The 21744-nt window shown below is 33.0% G+C and overlaps 1 protein-coding gene and 2 non-coding genes across 3 annotated transcripts; 2 read left to right on the forward strand and 1 right to left on the reverse strand.

The window, feature by feature from the left end:
- Positions 1–730: 730 nt before the first annotated feature.
- LOC108222669 (LOB domain-containing protein 29) lies at positions 731–1897 on the reverse strand. The gene is made up of 2 exons (XM_017396554.2): positions 1536–1897; positions 731–1411 (listed from the first exon to the last, which is right to left on the reverse strand). The coding sequence occupies exons 1-2, from the start codon at positions 1812–1814 to the stop codon at positions 968–970; spliced, it is 723 nt and encodes a 240-aa protein (XP_017252043.1). The 5' UTR covers positions 1815–1897; the 3' UTR covers positions 731–967.
- An 11382-nt stretch (positions 1898–13279) lies between these two features.
- Positions 13280–13368, forward strand: LOC135146872 (small nucleolar RNA Z102/R77). Its single transcript, XR_010283966.1, has one exon. It is a non-coding gene; the product is annotated as a small nucleolar RNA Z102/R77 (small nucleolar RNA).
- Positions 13369–13535: 167 nt separating this feature from the next.
- LOC135146871 (small nucleolar RNA Z102/R77) lies at positions 13536–13622 on the forward strand. Its single transcript, XR_010283965.1, has one exon. It is a non-coding gene; the product is annotated as a small nucleolar RNA Z102/R77 (small nucleolar RNA).
- Positions 13623–21744: the final 8122 nt, after the last annotated feature.

Here is a 21744-nt window from a genome sequence, read left to right on the forward strand (position 1 = left end):
TATCGAGCAATCCAACCTACATCACCTATGAAATTGGTAGCATCACAATTGACCTTCACATAAGTATCATCTGTTGCCTAACGTTCATAACTATCAATTGTATGTATCAACTGATATTGGAGCAACAAGGACTCCTAAAATATGAACAAATTTTTGTAATGAAAGGTGAGTTTTTGCGATATTTACCGTCATCCCAGAATCGATGCAAGTCTTACCGATCACCCAAGATACCATATGAATCCTTTTTAGAAAAACCTCCAACAACGATACGAAAACACACACAAAACACAAAACATGACATACTTACATCCCAAAAATATGGGCACGACCTTGATAACAAGATACTCAACAAGATTTCACAAATCTTGGTTTATTGAAAAACTGAAATACAAAATAGAAGATGGGAGAGCGAAAATGATTAATCGATGAAAAGATGAAGAAAAGATGGAGAAATGGTGGCTAGATACGGGAGTCGACTCTCAAAAGTCAAAACGGAGGAGGCAGAGAGAAAACCCTAGAGCTGTAATTAATTTGACCTACCTATGTTAATTTTTAATTTGACCTACGTATGTTAATTTCTGATCAAGAACTACAGAGTACAAAACTTAAAGTCAATTTGCATATATTGGTTCACAAGTCATGAATTAAGCAGTAAAACTCGCAAGTAGCGTTTTCAGATAATAGAATTTGGACGACAAAATCCAACAAGTTATATATATGATATGCAAGATCCAGGAAAAAACAGTAATATATAGATCCAAGATGTTCCATCTTGACAGTATAAACATTGATTCTAGGTTTTCTAGCGCGGCTACCTGGTTTTATTAATAATGGCTGCAAAACGAATGTCTTCAAAATGTGCTTGCAATAGCCCAAATACACGATAGCTAATTAAGTAGATCATGTGCATCGTGAATCAATACATAAAAAGAGCTAATTAAGAAGAGAGTAATTATAGAGTATTTAATTAGTACTGATGAATATAGCCCAAGGCCGCAGACTGCAGGTCATGTAAATCATCTCGAAAAGTCCATTGACAATGACTTGTCTGCATGTCCTCAACAGAATCCATAGTGTGAGTAGAGCCCTGATCTTCCAAACTAGAGAATGAGGCATCCTCATGTTGAGGAATTGCTGAATTTTCATAGTGTCCTGAAGCTGAGTTTGGATTCACCATAAAGTGATCCGCGGCGATGTTTCTGCTCGAGTTTCGATGATCGAATGGGGAAATCATACTTGCATTTTCTGATTGAAACCAGTTTTGAAAATCATTCGGAGAATCAAAAGGATTGAATTTCCCATGATTAGCTGTTGTATCATAATTAGGGTTTCCACTACTTCCAGAGCCTTTGCCAAAGCTTTGACTTGCTTGTTCCCTTAACGAAGCTAATTGTACTTGTAAATTAACTACCTGCACATACATAAGATTAATAAAGAGATTAAGATCAGTACTGAATTATATAACTTCAATCAAAATTATAAGAAATTAGGGTTAATGAAAGCTCATGACCATAAGAGGCTAAATTTAATATTACCTGCTGCTGGAGTGCGAAAATATGTGAAACGCAACCATAAATTGGATCTTGAATCCTGGCTAAGGCTTCATATGCGATGGTGACAGCCGCTTCGCTCCGATCACTGACGGGAAGATGAGCAAGAAGCTTGGAGACATTGCTAGCACCAAAGACCTTGTGGATGGCTGCAAAGTGAGAGGCTCCTTGTTCATGACAGAAATAAGGGGCAAAAACACAGCCCCTCATACATTTTCTCCTCAAGAACTTGCAGGCACCACAAGGTGAACCTGTGCCTGTCATCTTAATTGATTAATTACTAACAAATATTGATTTAATTTGGTGATACTTGGCTCTCAGCTTGGTGAAGTGGTGTTCCAATTCTGTTTATAAACACTTAAAGAGGGGGAAGGTGGATTGTATTTTAATCGATGAGTACTTAATTGGTCCCCTTATTGGCCTACAGTCTTTCTTATTTTTTGTTTAGGAAACTTTTAGACAATCATATTATAATTATATAAAATCAAACCTTTAATTTATATACTCTTCTTGAGTATTCCATTATTATTGTAAGAAGCATCATATAACTAAATAAATTTACTTCGTCAATTCATTGTTTCTATATGTGACTCTATGAATGAACCGATGAAACCAACCAGCTAGAGACAATAAAATTCAAATTGATCAAGAATGCGTGCGCGGTGCGCCATATATATTTGCATGAATGATGAACGACCCTTGGATATAAAAATTAATTTGTACACAATTTTCCGGTATATATATTGTCATGTACGGAATTTCTTAAAACTCAACAAACAATTCTTGCTAAATTGAGAATTTTCGTATATGATCCATGATTTATATAAGGCTTAATAACCTTTTAGCCCTCGAAGTATGGGTGAAAGTTCCGATGCGGCCTCGAAGTTTAAAAACGTACTTTTCGACCCTCAAAGTATCTTTGTCGTACCTTTTAGACTTTTTTAAAAATACCGGTATAAATCGGGGGATAAACTTGACAATTCATATTCGGGGTAAAGTTTGGGCGTACCTTTTAACCCTTAAAGTATACATCTCGTTCCTTTTAATCCCTAAAGAATACATTAAAATACATTAGATGTTTCTTTTAACCCTTAATGTTTAATGCCCCTTTTAACCCTCACGTGTGAATTTCAACTTTGTCCACCCTGTTATATACCGGTATACGCCATAAGGGCTAAAAGGTACGACAGAGATACTTTGAGGGTCGAAAGGTACGTTTTTAAACTTCGAGGCCGCATCGGAACTTCTACCCAAACTTCAAGGGCTAAAAGGTCATTAAAACGGTAATTTAGCAATTTTACAAGTGTTTATGTAAACCTTCAACAGGTAAGTTCTATTTTCTTCAATCCAACCAATTTGTGATTGATTTTGGACGGACGGCTGCACCTTTTGGACTACTGCATTTTAACAAAAGTAATATCAAAATCGAAATCGAAACCACAGTTCCAAGCTCGAGTTAATTCCTGAGAACCATATATGGGGTGTTCAGATTCTAACAATGTAAGCTAGGTCGAATGATCCACCCATATGACTAGTGTACAAGAAAATGGTTTTTTTTTTTTTAAAGGGAACTGGCCAGTGTTAACTACCGATCAAAAACGACCGTCAAGCTCTAAAACCAACTGTCTTATAGCGAGGTGTTCACAAACTAAATAAATGATTAATTTTTTTCGTTGATTTTTTTAAAGTTTTATCGTCACCTGCTTATATTATATATATAACAGAATAATATAAATGAAAGACTAAGCATAGACTATCTTTGTATAACGTCATTAATTATTTATAGTTATACATGATATTAAACCCTAACTAACAATATTGATGATGTCTTAGAAGCAACATGTAACCAAATAACTTAATCCGATGAGTCTAATCGTTGTGCAACATAGCAGGTAACCTGTATATATACAACATTAATTGTTTTGGATAATCGACGACATTGTTGTTGAGCAAGCAAACAACGCACTCTCCGCGCGGCAGAGATTAAATAAATTAAGCAAAGCATGATAACTGAAACATTAATCTCAGACTTTTGGCTTAGAGACAAGCTAATTAGGATTATTGAACTAATCCATGCTCTTAATTTGAAATTACGACATGTCCTCGGAAGAGTATATTTATGATGGCGATATCACTACTAAGAGACAATCCTGATATCACCATTAATCTTGTCTCAAACCTTCAATTATGTAAGTTGATGTTGTACGTTTAACTTGGACTAACAACCTTTTAAATACAATCATGCATCCCACTCATGTAATTATGAATAAACACAGGATTAGCAAATTATATATGACGACATTAATAATTATAAACATGAGTAAAAGAGAAAATTCTTTTTATTTTTGATAGAGTACTTAATAACTTAACTTTTTTCTGATATTTAAATTATATGGAAAAAAAAACATTTAGCCGCCAAACAGACTTCTCCCCGTAAATATCCCAGGATATTTCTTAATCAAACATATTTAAAGCGTTTAACTTAACTTATTTTTAGAAAAACAATTTATTTCTTAAAATAATTATATATATATGTATATTTATATGATAATAATAATTTATTTTTGCTGAATAACAATATAAAACATCTTTCAAATATTTATTTCCAAAACATGTATTAATATGTTCAATTTCCGAAAATAACCGCTATTTTAGTTGAGAATTTTTTTTCCTGAGCCTTAAAATATACATAAAAGTAGGCAAGCAAGGTTACAAAGAGGGTTAAATGGCTTAAACATAATTAAACTCAGAGCTAACTTGCAAGTGGGTCACTGAACTGAAAAAACTTGGGGTCAACTAACAGTTCAATTTAAATCTTGCAATCGAGTGATCGCTGTTAACTTTTTTAACGGAACTGACGGAATGCTTAATTGGCACGCGCTGACATGTTTAAAATCGGACACGCTGGCTGCTGACCTGGCCAATCTAGTTAACCCGCCCCAAATCAGCTGTTTACATGTATTTTATCTTTCAAAACATATCCCTGTTTCGTTTATCAACTACAAAACTCACATTCCCATGCTTTCTTTCTTAAAACAATCCAACCCATCCGCTGTTTTGTTTGACGCGCCGATTCACCAACATCAAATTTGTGAGCTTTTGAGTCCGAGTTTTTGCGATCTGATTTAGGTTTAATCTGTACTATTTTCAGTTTTGAGTCGACACACTGAGTCACAACGATTCATTACTGTTTGAGTAGTTTGTTTGCTGGTTTTGTGTGAGTTGTTGGTTCTGTCTAATTCGAGTTCACCGAGTTTGTTTTCTGATTCACTGGAGAATCGTCGTTTCGTTTTACTCCGAAATCTTTCACCAAATCGAGTTTCTGTGAATTGTAGTTGTCAGCTGGGTTCCACTCGAGTTTTCTGCAAAGTTGTGTGTGAGTCGAGATGCCGAGAAATTGTTTTGTAGCGAGTCATTTTCCTAAGGTCGCCGACGAGCTGAGGACGGTGGTGTTATATGATTGAGCTAAAATGATTTTACTCGGTTATAGTTAGATTGGTTCAGCTTGGGTTATATCGGTAGGTTGGGTTTAAATAATGGGTTATATCGGTGGATTGGGTTACGGTTATTAGTAATCTGAGTCGTTTTTAATACGTGGCAGTACAGGTGGCACAAACTAACGGTGCTCCGCTTAAAGTCAATCCTACTTAACAGACATGCAAATAAAGTTTAGTGTAGTCACTGAAAATCAAGTTTTACTGACTTGTCTTAGATGAACGCAATCTTTTTCAGTTCAGTGACCCACTTGCAAGTTAGCTACGAGTTCAATTATGTTTAAGCAATTAATCCGTCATAAAAATCAATATGGATCGGAGCACACTGGCCAAAGTTCTGAATTAGCCTCGTTTTTCAAACTCCAGTTACTCTGCCAAGAATAATTTATTACAATCATATATTTTGATTGATTACTGAATGTTGAATACTCATCTCAACACTCGCCTGATCTTGAGCGAAGTTTACAAAATCATGTTCATCGGCAACACAAAACACATATGTTCCGAACTCTGAGCATAAGTTATGCAGTAAATATACATATATAGGTGCGGGAGAATGGCGCCACAGAGATATATGATATATATGAGTGTATAATTGAGTGTATAATGCAGAAAATTCCTTCCACTAATACAGAAAAGGAAGAGAAAGCGAAAAATTTCAACTATATATATTGCGCGCATGTCAAAATAAAAGTATACTTATTACCGACTTGAGTTTAACAATATTATCATCCCCAGCTCCTACCATCCGTATTAGGGTAGCAGCTAGGTGATTAATCAAACATACCTAGTTATGCGTGCGTGGGGCTCAACTAAAATAAGGATTGAAAAAACAGTTACGGAGTATGTTCAGAAATTAGAAGTCTGAAAAAAATAAAGATTTGGATCGGATTGTAAGTTTGAACTAGTGAATAAATTAGTAGTATTTTGTAGTATTTAACAAACTGATATAATAGTTTGTATATAATAAATTAATTTTATTAAAGCTATCAAGATGAGTTTTTGTACTTGATTTAATAATGTTAATACCTCCAAAAGGAGCATATTCTCGAGATGAATGAAACCAAAGCATAGTGACACCGGAATAGAACACCCGAGTTCAGGGAAGTTAACTACACTCAAAGAGAAGGAGCTAGAAAGTGGTTTTATTTTCTTATAAAATATTCTTTTCCTCCAATATTTCAACTCCTCCTTCATTTGTTAAAGCCATAAAGATAGACTACATCTTGTCGAGCATTAAGGTTCTACTTATATTAATTAGTCCCGTTTATTATTAGATACATATTTATGTAGCAACCACTTACTCCTGTCACATATATTGCACCAACATGTAGACCCTTGCCCAAATGTCCCACTAATTTTGCCCTGTATTATAAGCTTAGCCCTTTTGTCAGTTACTAGCCAAACAGGGAGCTATATTTTATAGGAATGAGGTTTGATGACTCCGAGTCTCGGATTACAAATACATTTAATAATTATACTTTTTTTAATATCTCGGTTACAAATTGGATTGAGTTAACCATCGATAATCGAACTGAATCATCGATTTAAAATCATGTTTAACCTCAAATATGATTATGTTATGGTCACAGTTCTAATCTTCTACATTAATCATGCAAAGTGAATCCTTGAGTTTTTAGTTGAGCCAAACACGGCCAAAACCACCTGATTCGCATAATGTACGTACGTGCACGGTGCACGTTAATTGGACGACATAGTCTGGATATGATGAGGCAAAGTGCACTGATATTCGCCAACCACAACCAAAACCACCTGACGAGCATATAAATGATTGATCAAAGTGCAAGCCATGTTCTGGCTCCGTACAGTGAACAACTCTTAATCGTGAATTAATTTTTGGACTTACAAGTTAGGTAGATTTGTAGAAAACCATTCCATCTAAAATCTTAAGGTGGTAGAAAAGGTCTCTTTATGGATATTATACACTTATGATCGCCCATTTGTGGGGTATTCCATCTAAAACCCTTTATGGGTCTTATATTTATGATCGTCCGAGACCTCCTGAAAACCTGACTCTGATACAATGTGGAGAATTATTTCATCTAAAATTTTAATGTGTTAGAGGAGACCCATTTATGCATCTTATACTTATATTTTAACAAGATTGTGCCATCCAAACTCATGAAGTAAATCAGAAATAATGATATATATAGTACCCTCATATTTTTTTTATATCGAGTGCCTCTCTGGCAAAGCCTACTTCTATCTTTATTTCTTGAGAAGCCGGAATTTCTATTTTTCTTAATCTGTTTGTATAAAAAGTTATAAGTATTTGTAAGAAGTTGAGAATGCTAACTTTTATTTCGAGAATTCTACTTTTTTCCAAGCAGTTTAATCATTTATAAATCTTAATTTACTTCTCACTTCTAGTCCACTTCTTTATTTTAAGCAAGAAACTTTTTTTTTTTTTTTTAAATTATCCAAACGGCCCCCAAATATTGGCACACTTGGTTGAATGAGGAACAACCAGTTATAATCCAATTTCGGAGTTATAAGTCAAAATCAGAAAAGTTGAATTGACTTGTTTTTTAATTTTTTTTATAAATTTACATGATTACTTTAAAAATTAATTTATGATATTTATTATTATATTAATTAAATTTTATTCTTAATTTTATCTGAACACATAGATTTTATTTACTTTTCACTTGTGAGTAACTTCTCACGAGATAACCTTCCTAATTTCACTTGAGAAAAATGTTGAAATTTAATTATTTTGACATAAAAATCCTAACAATCTTCCGCATCAGATTGGGCATGTACCTACCAAATTGTCTTCGTAATCTGTGATCCAGACGCGCATACTTGAAGTTCACCAGGTTGATCCAGGATGACCTATCTGCCCCATTTCTAAAACTCATTCAGGATCATTACATATGCTCGTTAGACGAATCATAACCTCACAATTGTACAATATTATATGTACTCATTAAATTTTACGGGGGGGCTGATTCAGGGATATATGACCCATCTGCCTCTTGTTTGACCCATTTTTAAAATTTATTGAGGATTAATACATATGTTTGTTAAAGGAATCATAACTTCACAATTATATATATAATATCATTTAGTTTGAATTGAACTCGTAAAATTTGTTTATTCATCATTTTTTAGAAAACTTGTGCTAGTGAAGATGTCTGAGTGTTTATGTTCTCATTATTTCCAAACTAGCAAAAATTATGTTTAAACATGCTCAAAATATCTCTACCAGTGGAGATATATGACGACTTATCTCGAAGCTATCTCTCCACCGCCCAGAGACAACTTATACCAGACTTTTAAAGTTGAATCAGCTGGTGAGAGATCAAGCCGTTTATATATCCCCTATAAATATAATCACATCCTCGTGTAATTAAAAACGAAAACCAAATAATTTAGTGTGTGCCAATTGAAAGCAAGTCACATGCCAGCTTAACTTAAATATTGGATGCGAGCCTGACGAGATTCATCTGTATTAATATGCCAGTCTGTTAGTGGGAACGGGTTGTTGAATGTTGATTCAGTGGCACATGCATGCAGCTAGCATAGTATAAACACTACAAGAAAAAAGGGTAAAAATGACCGGTTAAATATGACCGACCTTAAATATGACCGCATACAGTCATATTTAAGGTCAAATCCCAAAGGAGACAAGTCAAAGCTAAATATGACCGTATAAATTTGACTGCCGTTAAATATGACCAAACGCAGTCATAATTAATGACGGTCATATTTATCCCGTCATATTTATAACGAGGGCCCCACAAAATTTAGGAGGCAAACTTCCCTCCAAATTTTTTTTGATGACGTCACTAATTTTGACTAGACTCGGTCAATAATAAAGTCAGAGCTAAAAATGACCGATTGAAGTCAAATTAGGCGGTCAAATTTAAGAAGTCATATTTAACCGGTCATATTTAAGCAGTCACATTTAATTAAATTTGACCGAAAATGTTAAATTCCACTAAGCTATTTGAGACCAACAAATTCCGGTCAAATTTAGCTAAATTTGACAGCGGGCAGTCAAATTTAGTTAAATATGACCGGAAATCGGCGGTCAAATTTACCCGTTTTTGTTGTAGTGAAAAATGGTTACACGCTTGCTTAATTCTGTTGGCTTTGCCATCTTAATTAATGATTTATATATATATCCTCTCTGATATCATCATCACCCACACGAATGGGTATTATTCGTTATTATTCTACTGTAGCAGTCAATAGAATCCACATCACGTACGAGTGTTACAGCTAACACTCGTTTACACAACACGAACTACTTTGAATGACATTTGTTTTGTCTCAGGACTCTGAATGACTTCAAATATATATATATTGCAGCTGTCCATCTTAAGCAGGTAGCTCTTAGTCAGCTATCAATTTTTCATTAATTCAGTAATTGAGATGAAAACTCTCTTGTTTATAAAAGAAAATATATAGAAGGAGGTATGACTAAAGTCATTCTGCAATTTCGGTTAGTATATATATACTGCACGAGTCGGAATTAGGAAGGATTCTGTGGTGTGTTTGGTTCATAATTAATGAACTCGGTTAATGATAATCGAAATCTCAATTTCATGAATAAGTTGGATCGGTTATTTGATTGTATGAAATGGGACTCAAATTTTTTAGATTATTAAAAACCACACACTTCCCATATCATCACACCCTCCCCGTCACTTGAATTTTCATGTTATTCCTATTCTCATACCTATCATTCATGTTATTGAATTTCACTACCAAACTTAATCCTGCTCCCTTTCTACTGCACTGTCATAATTCCACATGTATATATACCTAAATAATACTGTATAGTTTGCACTCAACTTTACTCGAGGTATCAAGCCAACGTACGCGTGTATCCACTTTGTACCATCCATCCAGCAGACACAGGTATTAATTGGGTTGGATTCGTAATTCATTCAGGTCATGGTTTACCAATCTTATCAATTATCATACGCTAGATATGTATACTACTTTGGAGAACAGTTGAATGCCAAAAGGCCATGAAATATGGAACGTAAAGATAGAACATATTTTAGAATTAATTATAGTAAGCGATATAATTAAGCAACTCAAGCGGGTTCACGCGATAAGATATATTGTTAAATTAGGTTTTTTAAAAAGGACAAAAATAATAAACTTATGCTGGAGAATGATGAAGACATGTCCGGTATATGACCGGTCAAGGCGACATAGACGAGGCACATGGGACCATCACACGTGTGTAGATGACTGTATTGTATCTAGGGTTTATATTAAGCGTCGTTGTGTTTGTTCTTCAGTAATGTTCATCTAGAAGATCATAATACATAATTAATCATCAGCTCTCACTTGTACTTATATACTCGATCTATTGTTTATGTGCTTTGACTGGCTGCGATGAACTGAATAACCAATTGTTATTAACCGTATACGGAAAACACATTTCGTGCATTAGAGTAAGTCCAAGAATGTCTCGGTGTGCCTTATAAATATAATAAAATATGATATCCTGCTAGTTTATGACATGACTTTTATACATTCACTCAAACAAGAAGTTTTATCCACAAATCCTGTTATTAAAATAATAATATATTTAAATTATTATTGGAGGGAAATGAAAAGGAGGGGAAGAAAGAGATAAAAAGAAACTAACTTTTTATTGATTGACTTGGTTTAGGGCATGTCTAGTCGTGCCTCATTAATAAGGCAATTGTTAGATATCTTAGTGTTTTAAGGCATAACTAGGATACTGTTGGATGAATATTTTTAATCAAGTGCCTTATATTATGACTTCGGAAACTAAATAGAGCAGCTGTTAGCTCTTAGTGATTGTGCCAAAAGGTTCTTTGCTGTCAAAACTCCTATAAATATTGTTTGATAATATTTTTTTAAATTTTTTTTTCTAAATAAATGTTTGACGATTAAATTTTTATTCAAAAAAAACACTATGGAACTATATACTTTATAGAGACCTCAAAATACGTGCAAACAGTGTATATAAACAATATGCTGGGACGTAGAGAGTACAATTCTACTATAAAATATCTGTAAATTAATAATGTGTTAAATTTCTTAGTTTATGAAAATTATTAATCAATTGAAATTAAATATAAATTATATAATATATTAGGTTGCGATCAAAATCTTATAGCTCAGTTATTAATTTATCGTAATTAGTATTTAAGTAATTAACAATTAATCGAAGTTCTACTGTATTTGGTTTTATCAATAGAAGAAACACTTGTCTATGACAGAACAAAGTTTTTAAGCATTGCTATTTGCTCCCACTCAAAATTTAGGAGATAGTTAGACCAAGTTTATAAGAGATTATCAAAGAAAATTAGCAAAAAGAGGAATATTTGGAAAAAAAGTTTTTAAAGTTATTCCTTTAACTTGTTAGATGATGATGAAACCCGTGAACACAGATCATAGTAGACGATGAACCAAGAGTAAACTAATCAAGTTGTTTTGCAAATAAAGTATTTGGACATGTAGTTTGAACAGGAAACTATACTCTTTAAAGGCGAATCCATTAGACATGGACTGATTGATCATGATCGCTGGGCAACTAGATCGTAAAAATTAATCAGTCAAAGCAATTAAGCTGTCATTTTAACTGGTCGTAGGATTAGGATAGGACGGTGAGTAAAAAAGGATGAGATAAGTAAAATCATTAGCCAGATGTGTTCAGATTTTAGAGTATGTATACGTCCATGCGTCACTACTTTGTGTTTTGCGGAAGACCGGGTCTTGGACTCCCATTTGAGTCAGAAAATGTACTAGCGTAAAAGTTTATTAAATCACTATTAGATTACTCTCAGATTGTTTTTACTAATTTCACTCATATTAAAAGAAAAAATATATATATAATATTTCGTTTTTATAACTAAATTTTCATTACATGTTACTAAAATTCAACATACATCATTTGTATTGTAATTCATAAAAATTGTATAGGTCTATACAAGTGAATACTAGAATTTGTGTAACATTTTATTGAATAAAGCAGAAGATAAATATTATATGAATTTTTTTACAAGACTAATCCTATTTTTTCATAAAATATAATTATTGATACAACCTTAATTTCCCCCAAGCATATATGCGTGAATATTATATGTAAAATAAACAAAACATTGTTTCCGAAGATAATGTTGGAAAATTCATAGTTTCATGTGTCAAGCAAATAAAACATTGTTTGCAGAAATAATGCTAGGAAAAACATAAGAGCCTTTTATGCTCAACATGTGTGGTATAAAGGGACTACAATGCCAACGGCCTGCCACCATTACAATCAACACCACACTCTGTTTTTGACCATTTCTTTTCATCCATAATTTATATATGTAATTCTAATTATTGAAAGTGGCATAAAAAAAATGGTAGGCATTAAAATAGGAAGTTTGCACCGCAAACAAAAAAAAAAGAAAATACTGATATCATCACTCTGCTACTCCCTCCGTCCCAATGAATAATATACATTGGGATTGGACACGGAGACCAAGAAAAAGTGTAAGAAATGAGTAAAGTTAGATGAAAAGTGGGTGAAGTGGTGGGTCCCACTTATTTTTAATAATAGATTTTGAGATAGTGGAGGAAAGTAGTGGGTGTAATAGTGTTTTTATTATTATAAAATGAAGATAGTGGAAGAAGGTAGTGGGTGTAATAGTGTTTTATATTATAAAAAGTTGCTATTTTGGGAATATATAGAAATAATGGGACATCCAAAAAAGGAACCTGTATATAATTGACCGGTACGGAGGGAGAGCGAGTAATAAGTAACCATCCCTGGCATTGGAAAGCCCATTTAATATTTTAACCAACAAGCCCATATAACACTTCCCCGTGACAATCCCGGGCCTTTGTTAGCTTTCCAACCAGGCTACGATGCATAATCGTATTAAAAAGTAGACTTGGACCAACAAGTTAGACTTGGACCAGGCTTTACATTTTTCAACCAATGAAGCCCATAATTAAGGGCATAACTGTAAATAACAAAAGGCCCTGCAGCAATTATAAAACGGAAGATTAGGGTTCTTCGAAAGACACAAATTGGGGGAGATGTAATGGACGGCGTTAGGGTTTCATACCACAGTTCTTTATCGCCAATCTCATCTCGTCCATCACATAGATGATTTTCAGGAGTTTAATGCTTGTATATTACTCTTTCTATAGTTTTACAAGTTTGGCTCTTCTGCTACATTTACTTTATTTATAACAATTATATGTATAATTTGAGATTTTGTGCTTTGAATTGGAAGTGATGAGTAGACTATATTGTTTCCCTATTGGTTTGATCACCGATATGATGGTGCAATTGTATTAGCTCTATCTGATCCATTCTCTTGTACATAATAATAATTAACACTCTGGTGAAAATTCGGGAGTCATGAGAATTATATGTTATGTTATTGCATTATTTTGGTTCTTATGGATTCCCAAGTTTTTACCAGAGTGTTTTTTGTGTATTCTTATATGTTGAGTTTTAGAAGTTTTGATTGCGGAGAGGGAAGGAAATGAGGAATAATATTCCCTATTGGTTTGATTGCCGGAATGATGGCAACTTATCATGAGTATTAGCTCTATCTGATCCTTTTATCTTTAATCGCCTTTTTGCTTGTTTTGAATTTTAAAATTTGGTGGATTATGGGTGAGGCACATTCGAAGGCTTGACAAGTGAAAACAAATAAGCCAAGCTTGTTGAGCTCAAAAGTTGTGCTAGATTGTTTGTTGTCAAATTTTGTGTTATGTTCTGTAGCTACTCTGTGGCTACATGATCTTCATGTTTGACACATAGTATTGATTCAAATGCTGCTGAATTTTGTTTGTTTAGCCATTTGAGTTTAATTTTTTTTATAGTAGAATGATATGATTTTAATGCTGAGGACTCCGAGTATATCTGTAAAAGATGTGTGATTTGGACCATTTGGTTGATATATGGTGTGCTTGCTTGCTTCGGTTTGATTTTATTAAGTTAGATAACCAGAAAACCGTAGTTATGTGCAAAGAAGGGATACAGAGCTATAACTCAGATTTATGATTATATGGCCAAGATAATTATGTGGAGGCATTATGATTGGAACTGAGCAATAACCAAAGTGATTGCTTCTGATTTCAGAATAGTATGATTTAAAAATGAATACATGGCTCGTTAAAAGTTGGTCTTGATACATTGGAAAAGTAGACAAGATAATGACTTAGGCATAGGCAGGGCTTCATTTATTTTACTTAAAGGATTCATCATTCATTCAAAGTTTAATGGATCATAAACACATAATCTTCCTCTCAGTGAAGATGTCAGGGCCACAGTATTCTCATTAGTGTAAAAGCTTAGATCATTGATCGTTTGTGTTTAAAGACTTGGGGCTATAAGCAATGTCGTAAAGATTCTCGTTTCTCTAAACTCAGTGAAGGGGGAAACCAGAGAATTCAAAGTAATTAACCAGACAAATAAAAAATCAGACTGGTCTTATGTGCCGATTTGTTCCAAAATCTTGGGATGAGACTATTTGTTCTAACTTTACAGTTAAAATGACAATTAAATCCTAAACCAAAACATATGATTTCTCCGAATTTCAACAATTATTAGCATGTCACAAGACATGGGATAAATTTGGGGCGGGATCTAAATCCTATTTCAACCATGTGATCCAAATATAGATCCAAATTCATACATCTTTATAATATTGATATACTTTGATTTTAAATATTTTAAAAAATGATTAACTAATTTCATCATTAATTATAATAATATAATTAACGAATAGACAAAGATAAAATATTATGAGATAATTCGAAAAAGTTAAAATGTACATAAAAATAAATTAAAAGTATTAAAATATTATATTAAAATACTAATTCTCAGAATAGTATATTTTTCCCACAAATGCTCAGTGAGTGCATTTCGAAGTTCAAGATGAACGATATTTGTCTTTGATTTTTCGGTAGCGATTGATAAATTGTTGAAATTTTATGTATTTTGAAATTTTATTTATTTTGAAATTTTAATTTGTAATTAATCGTTGTTTTATTTATATTCTAATCTTAATTTATGTATTTTGAAATTTTATTTATTTTGAAATTTTAATTTGTAATTAATCGTTGTTTTATTTATATTCTAATCTTAATTAATCTATTTTTAATAATATTAACAAAATCATCAAATAATAAAAGTAATAATTTTTTAATGTTAAAAAGATTTGGATCAGTGAATAGTAGTGATCCAAATTTGGACCAGTACTATTCAGTGATCCAAAATTTGGATCACTTTTTAGTCCACGGTTGGAGTGATTTGGGATAGAACTGCCCCAAATTTGGATTTTTGGATCACGGTTGGAGATGCCCTAAGGAATTAGGGTGCAAACAACTGAAGTCTAAGAGCATCTCCAATGGGCTCTTTAAACAAGCTCTTAACTCTAAATTTGAAGAGCAAGCCAAGAATTAGAGCTCCAATGAGTTCTTAGAAACTCTTTAAAAATTTAAGAGTGTACTCTCTCTCCTTTCTTTTAAAGAGCATCTAGTAGCTCTTAATTCAATATAATATTAATTTCCCTCCAATTTTCTCTCTCTTTTAGTTAACCATTTCCTCTCATTTATATAAAATAGATATAAATTGTGAATAAGGAGCTAAGTATAAGGAGTAGCATTGGAGTTCTCACGTTTTCCGATGTATTAACTTACTAGGAGCCACATTTTATATTTTTGTTTAAGGAATGATTTAGGAGCACCGTTGGAGATGCTCTAAGTGCTTGTTTGGTATCATCAGGGAAGTAAATTCCTATAGTAATATCTACTTCCTATCTTTGTTAAATACCAGGGAAGTACTACAAAACTGTTTGGTTGACACTTGAGGTATTATACTTCCCCTATATTTTTTGTTTGTATTTTAAAGATAATATAATTTAATAATTATAATATCTTTTATTATAACTAAATGATAAATATTATTATTTTGATAAAAATAATAATTATACAAAAAATAAATCCCCTATATTTTTTGTTTGTACTTTAAAAATAATTATACTTCCCCTATATTTTTTGTTTGTACTTTAAAAATAAACCCAATATATGGCGATAAAAATAGTCCATATTGATAATTACCCAATGAAAAAGAATTAATTAAAAGAATTATTTTTTATTTTATATAAAATTTGTATATAAAGTTATTAAATAAATTAATTATTCAAACTTAATCCTAATTATAGATTAGATTATATTTTTAAAATTTTGACAAAATAATATTATTAATACATTATTATTTTCTCAATATTTTTTATTGAATTAAAATAACATATTCAATGTTTTAATAAAGAAAAACAATTTAGCAATAATATTTTGAGTTACATAATATATTATTATTATTATTATTATTATTATTATTATTATTATTATTATTAAAATAACAATAATAATAATCTTTTATATATGTATTAATATATATAGTAGAATATTTCATATATTGTTTAATAGCATATTGTACAAAATTTAACTTTACACAAGTGTTGGAAGTGTGAGTTACCGAGGAGGGAGTGGGTAAGTGACTTCTCATGTTTTACAGCTATTAGAAGTTCCCAGCAATTTAAACTTCACGTGTTTTTGGTAAATCAAACAACTAGGTGGATTCTTACTTCCCAGATATTTTAAATACCCTCATAACTTACTGTCAACCAAACGACTTCTAAGAATGCTGGTCAGCTCTTAGTTCCAGTTCCACGGGGAATTTGAAGCTGCTATGTTACTAACTTGGGAGTTACTTATGAACTGCTGAACATGGTAGCAAAATTTTAAAATCTCATTGAGATAAGGGTGCTGTTCCCTGACAACTGTGTGTCAGGGAACAGTTATCCAACACATGGCTCCCCAGCCGTTGGATCGTTGATCCAACAGCTGGGTAAAAGAAATTTTTTTTAGTGTTCCGCGGTTTTTTTCCACGGAAGGGTTGTTTCCTGAAGACGTTCCGCGTATATTTTCCGCAGATCCGCGGGACTTTTTCAAGCGGTCCGCGGTAAACATCCGCAGAACTATCAGACGGGTTTTAAAACAACAAAACCGCTCAAACTCGTATATCAGATACACACACATACCTCTTTCAGTTACATTCAAACACAGCATATCTCCCATTCCTGCGATCACTCTTTTGCCCCAAATCATATCATTCAATCGAATCACAACATATAGGTACGAGTTTATAGGTGTTTACTGCGATTTCATGTTTATGTTTAAGTGTGTTAGTATGTTTAACTTCTGTAGGGTATTTTTTGCTTGATTGTTTAATTTTAACGAATGATTTCTGGAGTTTGGGTTGGATTGGATGTGTAATGGATTGTTAATTGGTTTAGGCTTGTTACATGTAATGTATATTATGTGTTTTAGTTCGTTTATATGATTGACTGCAAAGTGTTTGTGAAAATGCCTCAATGAAAATTTTGATTTTTTTCGTTAGTTTTTGATATATATGTATGAGGCATTTACGTACAACACCTATACACTACGATACATGTTGGTAAACATTGAAATTATGAGTTCAAGAACGCATGATCTAGACTATTCTATGTAATAGTGTAATATGATCATGTGTAGTGATTTTATATGATATTAAAATTGATGTTGCTTGACTACTTGATTACTTGATTACTTAATTTTTGGTATATATGTATGAGGCATTTACGTAGAACACCTAAACACTATGATACATGTTGGTAAATATTGAAATTATGAGTTCAAGAACGCATGATCTACACTATTCTATGTAACTTGATTACTTGCAACATTCTGATTTTATATGATATTAAAATTGATGTTGATTTCATGTTAAATTTTCCGGATGAAAGATATTCTACCAGGGCCAGTTAGTCAGGAAGTTATCTTAGATAACTCGTATCATGTGAGTGTTGATGTTTGGGATGGTGTTTACTGCGGAATGCGTGTAAAAATCCCGCTGATCCGTGGAAAATATACGCGGAACGTCTTCAGGAAACAGCCTTTCCGCGGAAAAAAAGCGCGGAACGCTAATTTTTTTTTCTTTTGCCCCAGCCGTTGGATCCAACGGCTGAGGAGTGATGTGTTGGATAACTGTTCCCTGACACACAGTTGCCAGGGAACAGCACCCTTGAGATAAACACAATCCAAATTCATAAACTAGAGTTTCCATGACATGAAGAATTCGGAACTGGAGCGAAGAGCAGCTCCAATGCCTACCCAACTCCTGCATTATAATTTGTGAAAATGATTCTGATCAAAATTCGATGATTGGAAGCAAAGGCGAAAGTTGGGCAATCCCAACACTCCCGCCTAGAGCATCCACAATGCTCAAGCGTACTTCCATTCTACCTCATCTAATGTCAACTAACGAGGAAATGGGTTTACAAAAATAAAAAAAAAAAGGATTTTCTATGGTGTGCTCAAGAGCATACAATAGTCCCTAACTCCAATAAAAATAGCTTCTTTTGATTGGTGGATGAATAATAAATGATAATGGCCCCTTTGCATTCACATCAAATCCAACAATCAGAATAGACCATTTCTATAGAATTTAGTGATTATTGTGTACCCTTAGGCACACATCAGAAAGACCGTAAAAAAAGGATCAATTTCATGCAATGCTAAGTAGAGAAAGTTGTCGATGAAAAGTAAACAAGTATGGAGAAATTTAATTGAAAAATACTCCCTCCGTCCCTTTTTAGTTGTTACATTTCTATTTTTGTTGGTCAAATTGACTAAATTTTGACCAAAGATTATAAGTCACTCTTTTATTATTTTAAAAAACTTAAAATTACATCTTAAAGTAGATTAAAAGTTATTTTCGGTGACATATTTTTTTTTATTTTTTCACTTGATAAAATATTAATAAATTTTGGTCAATTTGACCGGTACAAACTCAAAGGTGACAACTAAAAAGAGACGAAGGGAGTATAAAACATCACAAAATAATGAAATGGATAGTGACCACTAGGGGTGAGCAAAAAACCGAATTGAAACCGAAACCGTAACCGAAACCGGTGAAAACCGATAAAAACCGAACCGCCTAAAACCGAACCGATCCGAAACCGAAAATTTAAAAACCGAACCGATTATAACGGTTGCGGTTCCGGTTTTAGGCCAAAACCGAACCGCAAAAACCCGAACCGAACCGATTATTAAAATAAATATTATTTATATTTATATATATGTATATTACACATAATTTATATAAATATTTATATATAACATATAAATGTGATGAACAAAGTAAAATGAGACGGGGGAGGTTACTAGGAAGTGGGGTTGAAATGTGCTGAGGTTGTTTCGTTAAAATTGTTTTATCCGAACTAGTTCTTCCACCGAGCACTTTCTTTTAGTATCACTACAATTGAGTCGCTAATCTACTTCCATCATGATCCCCACATAATATATAAGTTTCATTTGTAATATGATCTTGTTTAAATCCGATAATATAATAATGTGGTTCGTTATTAAATTTGAAGTATATATCGAACCAACATAAGTTATCTACTAATTTAATTTGAAAGTATGTTTCTTATTTTTATTTATTGCGGTTCTAAAACTGAAACCGAACCGTTTGAAACCGAACCGAGGTTTTTTGAAACCGAAACCGATCCGACGGTTCGGTTGCGGTTGCGGTTTTCAATTTTAAAAACCGAACACTTGCGGTTCCGGTTGCGGTTTTACCCTAAAACCGCACCGATCCGCACCGTGCTCTCCCCTAGTGACCACCGAGATGAACTGACCGCTTTGCTTTATTCAGATCCTATCCAATGTAATTTTTTTTATAAAATACTCCCTCCATCTCAAATTAGATGAGCCAGTTAACTTTAGGCACATAACTTAAGGTGCATTGACTGTCTTGTTCCGAATTTTTTTTTTTAATTTTTCTTTTGTAAATGAAAATTTCATATTTAAATTTTTATTTGCAAAAATAAAATTTTAAAAATAAGTAATGTAGCTATGCGGTCAATGGATTTTAAAGTGCGTGCCTGAAGTCAACGAGCTCATTTAATTTGGGATGGAGTGAGCAGGTGGCAAGTCATTTTGGGAGTCCCGAGGATAGCAATTGGACTCCTAGTGGAGTTGCTCTTGGCCGGTTCCTGATTTCATTGTGTACATTTTTATTAGTTTTTTACTTTTTTTGTATAACTTTAATTTGTTTAAATTCAATACTCCCGTCCATTGTGTACAATTTTATTAGTTTTTTGTATAACTTTAATTGCTTAAATTCAATACTCCCATCCATTAAATAGGACGTTTGACTTTTTACATGTATTTTTAGAAGGTTTGACCACATGTTTAATATTAGAATTTTTAAATTTTCTTGTTCTGAATAAAAATATTTATGTTATACTTTTATTCGGAAAAAGAAAATTACAAAAATATTAATATATACTATAGGGTCAAAACACTTAAAGTTACGTGTAAAAATAAAATGTCCTATATAATGGGTAATGGAAGTATTTTATTTAAACTCGTTCATTTTCTCGATAAAACCAGTTTTTGTATTGTGTCACGCAAATGGGACCCCAAAATTAGGGGATTTGGGCTTACCATTAAAGATACTATAAGCTCAAACAGGAATATTAAGTGTAGGTAAAATTTTGCGGTTTTCTTTTTCTCTTTTCTCTCTAACCGCCTTCCTCTTTTCATCTTCGACGGGGGTGGAAAGCCCCAAATCTTTCCGTTTGATTGCTAGTTATTTGATTGTTCTTGCTTTTTCATTGATTTTCTTAATAAATCTCCTTCTTCGGGGAAAGTTTTCTTAGATCTATATCACCGAAACTTTCAATTTTCGTTCTTATTCGCTTCCAGAGGCCTTTTTGGATTTGTGAGTGGATCGATTATCTCCTAAGCGTCGTGGTGCAGATCTAATTGTTTTGGTTTGTTTTGATTATAGTTTGTTTTCTCTCCCTGGTGAGAGTGTGTGATTTTTCTCTCCTTTTGTGAGAGTGGTTTGGATTCATCGATAAAGCCTTCCGGGAATTGCTTTTGTGGTTGATAGCTCAAACGGAGTTTTTGGAAAAGATGGTGAACACAGAGCAAGGATCTATACATGTACCATCGTCAATTTCAACATCGCTTATTGTCTCATCTTGGGTATGAAGACTGGCATGTTAATTTTTTCTATGTTTGTTCGACTCGATCATTCTTGTAGATGCTGTATGGCTATTATTTATTGAATTATCTCCTTTTCTTCAAAAAAAGTGTAGGCAAAACTAGCCTGATTAATTTCAAAAGCAGGTTTTTTGGAACATTAGCCAGTGAGTAAAAAAAGTTTAAAGACTGGAGCATATTTCAGGCACAGACAATATAATTGGAATGGAGCTATGACCAAAATAAAGACTTCTGGAAAAAATTGGATCAGAGTAGCATCTTGTTTAAAAATGGATACGGAGATAACAAAGCTATGGCTCAGAATAAAATTTGATCTCCGATTAATTGCAAAGACAGACAAGAATATGAATCAGGTGTAGGCAGCAATGCAATACAATGAAGCATCTATTATATGCGCCTACCTTGTATACTGAGACAATGCAATCCTGAGACAAGTATATAAACTGCAAATGAGATCGGGATAGTATTTGGCTTTTGCTGCTGACTTGGAAGGGCGCTAAATATTTGACATTTGACGATGGTGATTAGTAACTGGAACTGGTTTAATATTGTGACATCCCTCAGATCCGGGGGTCTGGATCTGGTGCCACGTGGACAAAAATCAATTTAAACCTGTA

This window comes from Daucus carota, chromosome 5 (assembly GCF_001625215.2).
Source record: "Daucus carota subsp. sativus chromosome 5, DH1 v3.0, whole genome shotgun sequence".
NCBI classification, from domain to species: Eukaryota; Viridiplantae; Streptophyta; class Magnoliopsida; order Apiales; family Apiaceae; genus Daucus; species Daucus carota.